This window comes from Gavialis gangeticus, unplaced genomic scaffold, assembly GCF_001723915.1.
Source record: "Gavialis gangeticus isolate Ggan-Ray unplaced genomic scaffold, GavGan_comp1, whole genome shotgun sequence".
Lineage (NCBI taxonomy): Eukaryota > Metazoa > Chordata > Crocodylia > Gavialidae > Gavialis > Gavialis gangeticus.
This window is the reverse complement of record NW_017729029.1, coordinates 56,782,354-56,788,512: the sequence shown is the minus strand read 5'-3', so window position 1 is coordinate 56,788,512 and position 6,159 is coordinate 56,782,354. Positions and strand designations below refer to the sequence as shown.

At 41.5% G+C, this 6,159-nt stretch overlaps 1 protein-coding gene across 3 annotated transcripts in view; it reads left to right on the top strand.

Moving 5' to 3' along the window:
• The window catches only part of AFF2 (AF4/FMR2 family member 2), a 635,691-nt gene that overhangs the window by 621,765 nt on the left and 7,767 nt on the right, over positions 1 to 6,159 (top strand). For all 3 annotated transcript variants that reach the window (XM_019521659.1, XM_019521658.1, XM_019521657.1), the window contains 3 exons: positions 1,242 to 1,313; positions 1,678 to 1,771; positions 4,258 to 4,307. In XM_019521659.1, the coding sequence (XP_019377204.1) occupies positions 1,242 to 1,313; positions 1,678 to 1,771; positions 4,258 to 4,307 (216 nt within the window). The remainder of the gene's footprint in view (positions 1 to 1,241; positions 1,314 to 1,677; positions 1,772 to 4,257; positions 4,308 to 6,159) is intronic.

The following is a 6,159-nucleotide window of genomic DNA, read 5'->3' as shown; positions in this document are numbered from 1 at the left end:
TACCAAAAAAAAAAAAAAAAAAGCTATTTATGACTTTCCTCACCACTCTCATGGCTAGATAGATAGACCCTCATTCTCTCCAGCCCATTAATTAAACCTGCTCTGAGACGTGCGTATCCGCAGCAGACAGTTATTTGTGAAAACAAGTGGAGCATCTCAACAACTCAGGATGTCAGAGGCCTGGCTGCCAAAGACATTTAGAGTAATTGTTACACCCCAATCCCTATCTTAGTGCTGCGATTCCTGAAGAGAAACACATCTTGGTGTTTGACCAGCTTGATTCAGTGTGACTAGAGGTAAAACCCCAATGCAGAGGGAGATAAGGTGCTCGCGGGTGCTGTGCTGGAGAGCCTCACATGGATCTGATGGGAGGGTAGTGCATGGTGAGCAGGGTAAGAGCAGAACAGCCTGCCTGCACTCCATTACCTCCTTGCAAATGAGAACTCATCAAGACTGCCCGGATACCTTAAAACTTTCTTATGCAACGCTGAACCCTATTACTTATTCTAACACAAGTACCTGTGAAATTGCATTAAGGTTCAGAACAATGATTTTATGCGATGAATTGATTTTCAAGAGACTAAATGCAGGGAATGGTGTGCTCAGTTAAAGTAAAAAAAAAAGAGGAGGGGTGGAGAGGGAGAATAAGAATACTCAATCATCCAAATGTTGGACGGCAGCAATTAAACAGCACAGGAACACAAAATATACAAGCAGCATAAATTAATGGACCTGAGAACTTAAAAAGCTGTGAACATGACCTTTCCTTTATTTAATACCCTTTTCTTGCATAAAACATTTTAAAGACTTTCCAGAGGCATTTATGAGTGGGATTTGGGAGGTATTCTTCAAACTCCATAGCCTTAGACATAAAACCAAGCTCTATATATATATATATATATATATGTCTTCAGTACAAACAGGCCTGAACCTTCAGACTTTGGGCCAACACTTGTTGCAAGTAAAGACAGCGCTCACCTTGGTTTATGGGCTGTAATAGCGTTAACATGCTCAAAAACATTTCACCTCATTGGCCCAGAAAGTGGCTCGATGATTTACTCTACTCTCCAAACTTTAAGTGTTGCTTTCTGTTGAATCCCATCAGCGTAGAGCATTGTGGTCAGTATTTATTGTCGTTTGAGAAGTATATCCGTCTGAGGCAGTTATTGCTCAAAAGTGTCACCAATTTTCCTTGAAGCATCTTAACACCCAATTTCCTCTCTCCTCACTTTTCTTACAAGGTATGCAATGAGACTTAAGAATTTCACAGGTTCATCTGCCACAGAAGGAGACAAGAAGTTGGCAGTTTTATGGTGAGTCCCACTGCAACCATGTAGAAGCCACTAAAATCCTGAAGGGGGATTTTAAAAGTACTGAATTACTTAAGTAGCTTACACAAGATCATTATTCTTGTTTTCCATTAAACTATTAAAGGATAACTAATGGATTTCTTCAGCAGCTGACTAAACATTTATTCTTCTAATTTATACTGTTATCAAGATGGGATTTTAATGCTCTTGCCCAGTTTTTTATTTTTTTATTTTTCTCCATTTGCTTATATTTCACAATCTAACCTTAGAACAGAAACTGCAAAATATAGATCAGCATTTTTTTTTTTACAGTTTATAGGTTTCATTAAGCAATGGAATTAACATAATCCTTTCCTAATTACCACAGCTACCGATGCTTATCACTTCTCTACTTGAGAATGTTTAAACTAAAGAAGGACCACGCTATGAAGTACTCCAGATCTCTGATGGAATATTTTAAGGTAATCTCTGTTCTGTTTAACTTGTATTCACACAGAATGAGATTCACCCCAGCCTTAAGGACTCATTGCACCATTTATCCTCTTCAATGGGAGACGTGGTCAGGCTGACTATAAGGAGAGGACAAAAGCTATTTCTCTTTTTTATTTAAAAAAAAAAACGTTTTCTGACCAACCTACACTCCGCAGGTCTAGCTCCAATCCCAGTTTCACTCCTCCTGCATTTGAAGAAGCCCATGCAACCTTAATGGTGTTTCTCCTGATTCAGGGCCTGATTGAAAGCCCCTTGAAATGTTTGGACATTTTCGTCTTGACTTCAATGAGCTTTTCATCTTGTCTTGCGCAGGTGCAAGTCGCATCAAAAAAAGACCCAATGTTTATTGGCTCAGGATCTTCCATGAGATGCGTGCCACTTACTTTAGCCTCAACCCAGGCCACTGTCTCTGTAAAGGTGGCTATAACGGAAATCATATGACAGCTTACATTCAGCAGTAGGCAGTGATTTTTAAATTTATTTCTTAAAAACAAAAAAAGACTTGGGGCCTGATTCTCTTTTATGGGGAGGCCACTTTGCATGACGGTAGTTGTATTAAGGACATTTAAACTGGATGTATACATAGCAGTGTTGAGAATCGGGTCCAGATTTTGAGAAAAAAATTCATCATGCTTTTTTCAGGACTTAAGATCAAATCCCACAAAAGAAACATCTCGGGTTGTGAATGCTACTGTGTATGTAAGGAGGACTAATGTAAGTTGTATACCAGAAATAGGCCTGAAGTATATGCAGTTTAAATGTTCAGGATCTCTTTATCTGAAAGGTCTAGGTGAATTACATTTAAGAAAGGAAAATGTTAATGAAAATGTTAGTGTTGTACTGCTACATAGTACATAAGTGCTCTTAGTCTTTTGTATACATCAATGACGAGCCAGAATGCCAGGGCTTTCAACAGGTTAGTGGGGGGAATGTGAAGCCTTTTATGAAACGAAGGTGGATGTTAAGCAGATCTGTTGTCTATGCTGACGTTTTGCATGGTTTTCAAGGTGAAAGGCAACTTCCAAAGTCTAAAACAGAGTTGGATGTGAATTTTTTGACAGCATTTTTTCATCTGATAACGAAATTTTGGCAAAATGAAATGCAACATTTAAAACGTAAAGCAAAATATCTGGGGAGGATTTTGGAGACTTACAGTTTTTGTCCTAGGAAAAAATCTTGGAAAGTAGCACAAGATGGAAACACTGTCTTTCACCCAGCTCCCATCTGCAGCTCCCTCCTGACGGTCAGGATTGCTAATGTCAAAGCTGCTCTTTCATGGTTTGAAGATCTTCCAGATTGCTTAAAAGATCCCTTTGCACACACTGTCTAATGCAAACCATTCCCTCCAGCGTTCAGTTTTTAACTGGGAAGCAACTGAACCATGCAGAGAACATCCAGGCAAAACCAGTGTCACCTACTGGACGGTGCAATCTGCTTTGATCCATGTGTTTTGGAAGTTAGAGTTGCAGTGTAAGTCCAGAGAAAAAGTCAGCTTCTCTTTCCAGTTACACTGGCTCTCTGTGTGATCTTGGGCGGGCACTTAACTTCTCTGTGCCTCGCTGAAGCACTCTTTGAGTGTAAAGCCGGTGTTAAAATAGCCAAGTGGACATGCTAATAATAACACTTCACAAGGATGTTGTAACATTTAGTTGAATTATCATAATGCACTTCAAAGCCTTTGCAGCAAAAGTGTTATGCAGAGTGGTCACTCTTAGAAACTGGCCACTTGCCTTAGATAACCAAGACCCTCATTTTATCACTCGTAAGGGGAACTGGCAGTAATTGGTACTCTCCTATCTTGAACAAGGCTGGCAAAATCTGGGCCTTATCATTTGCTTGTTCTGTTTTTTGTTAGCGTAGTATCTTGTGCAAAGTGCTGTCCAAACACCAAAGGGGAGATGGATAAGAAAAGTGTGTGTGTGGGTGTGTGTTCACGTACACATGCATATGCACTGTATAAAAGCAGGATTTGGTTACATCCCTGCAGTAAGATTTTCTTTCCCTCTTTCTTTATAGAGAATTGTATTGCACTCGCCTATAATATATAGGATCCCATCAACACCAAGCTTCTTTTTCTATTGAAAAACTCACCAATCCCCCTGAAGGTGAAAGGCCTGCTGCACTTTGTAGAGCTTATTTTGCAGAATACATTTTAGATAAGGATAATTAAACCACTTCTTTATGAACTGCAACTGATTTTACTGGTGCTGTTGTATATCTGATATTTCATCAAGTGACTTTCATGCTCCTGATTGGATCCTACCAATTATCCAGCCAACTATTTTATTAAGAGACTATTATGTCAGGCTGATGTTCTGTATGCACTGTGGCTTCTAAAATAAGAAGTGCCAAGTGTTGCTGTAATCAGTATTAATGCACTTTAAATCTGACTTGCGTCTTCTGAACAAGGAACGAATCATCTCCTTTATTTGCTTCTTGGTTTTGTTTCTTACAGAACACTTCAAAAGCCTCGCAGGTCCCCTCCCCTTGGGGTGGCAACGGAAAGTGAGTATTTGCTGCTACCTACCTCTGCCAAGGGCATGAGTGATTAGTGGGGGGGGGAGTGTTTTGTTAACCATCAGCTCTTGGATTATCCATCCATCTTCCATAAGTTACAATCATGTTTCAGTCATGTAGAAAGTCTGAAAAGCTGGTATGAGCTGCTACCAAATTCTCTGACAACTTGATCTTTTAAGCTGAATGAGGGTGATAAAAATATCTGTTAATTAGATAGCAAGTACCATGTCATTTCAGGAAGTCAAAGTAAAGTTAACCTCCATTGCAATGATTTTTCAATGATTTGTTCAGTAACGAAAGACCAATGAATGTTTCATTGATATACAGTAAGTGCGGTTTAATAAAACTGAAGGCATAATAGTGGTGAAAATGGGAAGGCACTTAATCAACCAATTATCTGAGCCTTTATATTTATGCTAACCTCCCCGCCACCTCAAATATAAAATCACAGTAATCTAATTATGATCCGATGTTCAGTGAAGCCGCGTTACCATTGCACCCTTACTGTAGCACATGATGTATATCGCACTTGATGAGCATGCCTGCGCCTGGTCCACGATGCTCCCGGGAGCACTGCCGGAAATCACGGCCCACCCACCAATTCCCACATCCCCCAAACCAACCCTGAAAATGAGGCGACAGAGCTGCCCTGGAGGTGCTTTGCTGCACTTTCAAAATATCTATCTTTCAAAATATCTCTCTCTCTATATTCAGTGTGCCTGAACATGTGGATGGAGCATGCGTCTCCAGGGCACGAGGACATATGTCCTTCTTGCTGCCATCCCAGTGCTACCTGTGCAAGGACAGACAAAGCTTCTTCCTTCACCTTCCCCATTTTTACTTAACATCCAGCCAACTCCAAATCATGCCTATCAGACCATTCTGTTTCAGGTGATTCATGAGCAGAAAGGTCCAAAGACCCAAACCCACGATCACTTGAGTCAAGGGGAAAGAAATGTATTGCCTTCAGCAGGCTTTGAATCAGGCCCTAAGTAAACACCAACTAAAAATTAACAAGTTGTGCTTGTCCGTGTAGGAGGGACTCATTTTTACCTGGCATCTGGAGACAAGCATAACACCCCTATATGAGGTGCTACCACAGGGTCTTCGATGTGTACCTATATGCTGGCTCAGACCAATCCAAGTGGGAGCTTATTAAACACAGCTAGGGTTAGCAGATGAAAGGGAACGTTTCCAGCATTTCAGAGACTTCAGAAAGGAAAGCTGTCCTTTGTGTGTGAGTTTCTCGGAGCTGGGACCGTCCTGAAATACTTAAAAAGCCCCCAAGTATTGGACGCTGCCAAAATCAATATGCCCAGGCCGAACAGCAAATCAGGCTGACAGGGTTAAGGCCACCGGTTTAGATGCACGCAAGGGAGTGATGTGGCCAGCACTGCTTCCAGCTTCCCAGCCATAACAACCAAGTTCCCACGTGCAGCTGAGCCGACTGGGGGAGGTTATCAGTGCGAGTCCAGAACAGGACTTGAACCATGTGCCTGTTGAGTCACAGCAAGATGCCTTGACATGATGCCCAACTCTCGGGTAGCTGTCACTTCCCATTTGACACTGAAGCTAGCTCCGGAGATACGTAGGCAAAAGTGCATCTGCTGCATAAGAGCCTGTTTCTTCCTTTTATTCCAAGACAGAAGCTCACTGCACGTAATAGGGATTAAGAAGAGGCAGGCAGGTATCACTGTATGTTCACATGCTTCTGTGCTGCTCCCTGGGGGCTCTGATCTTAGGCAGGAGCTAGGCAAGTCTTTCTCTTACACTCAGTTCAAATGAATCGGGAGCCCGCCAGAGCTGTTATGATCAGCCTTAAAACTCCTTTGTCACCCAA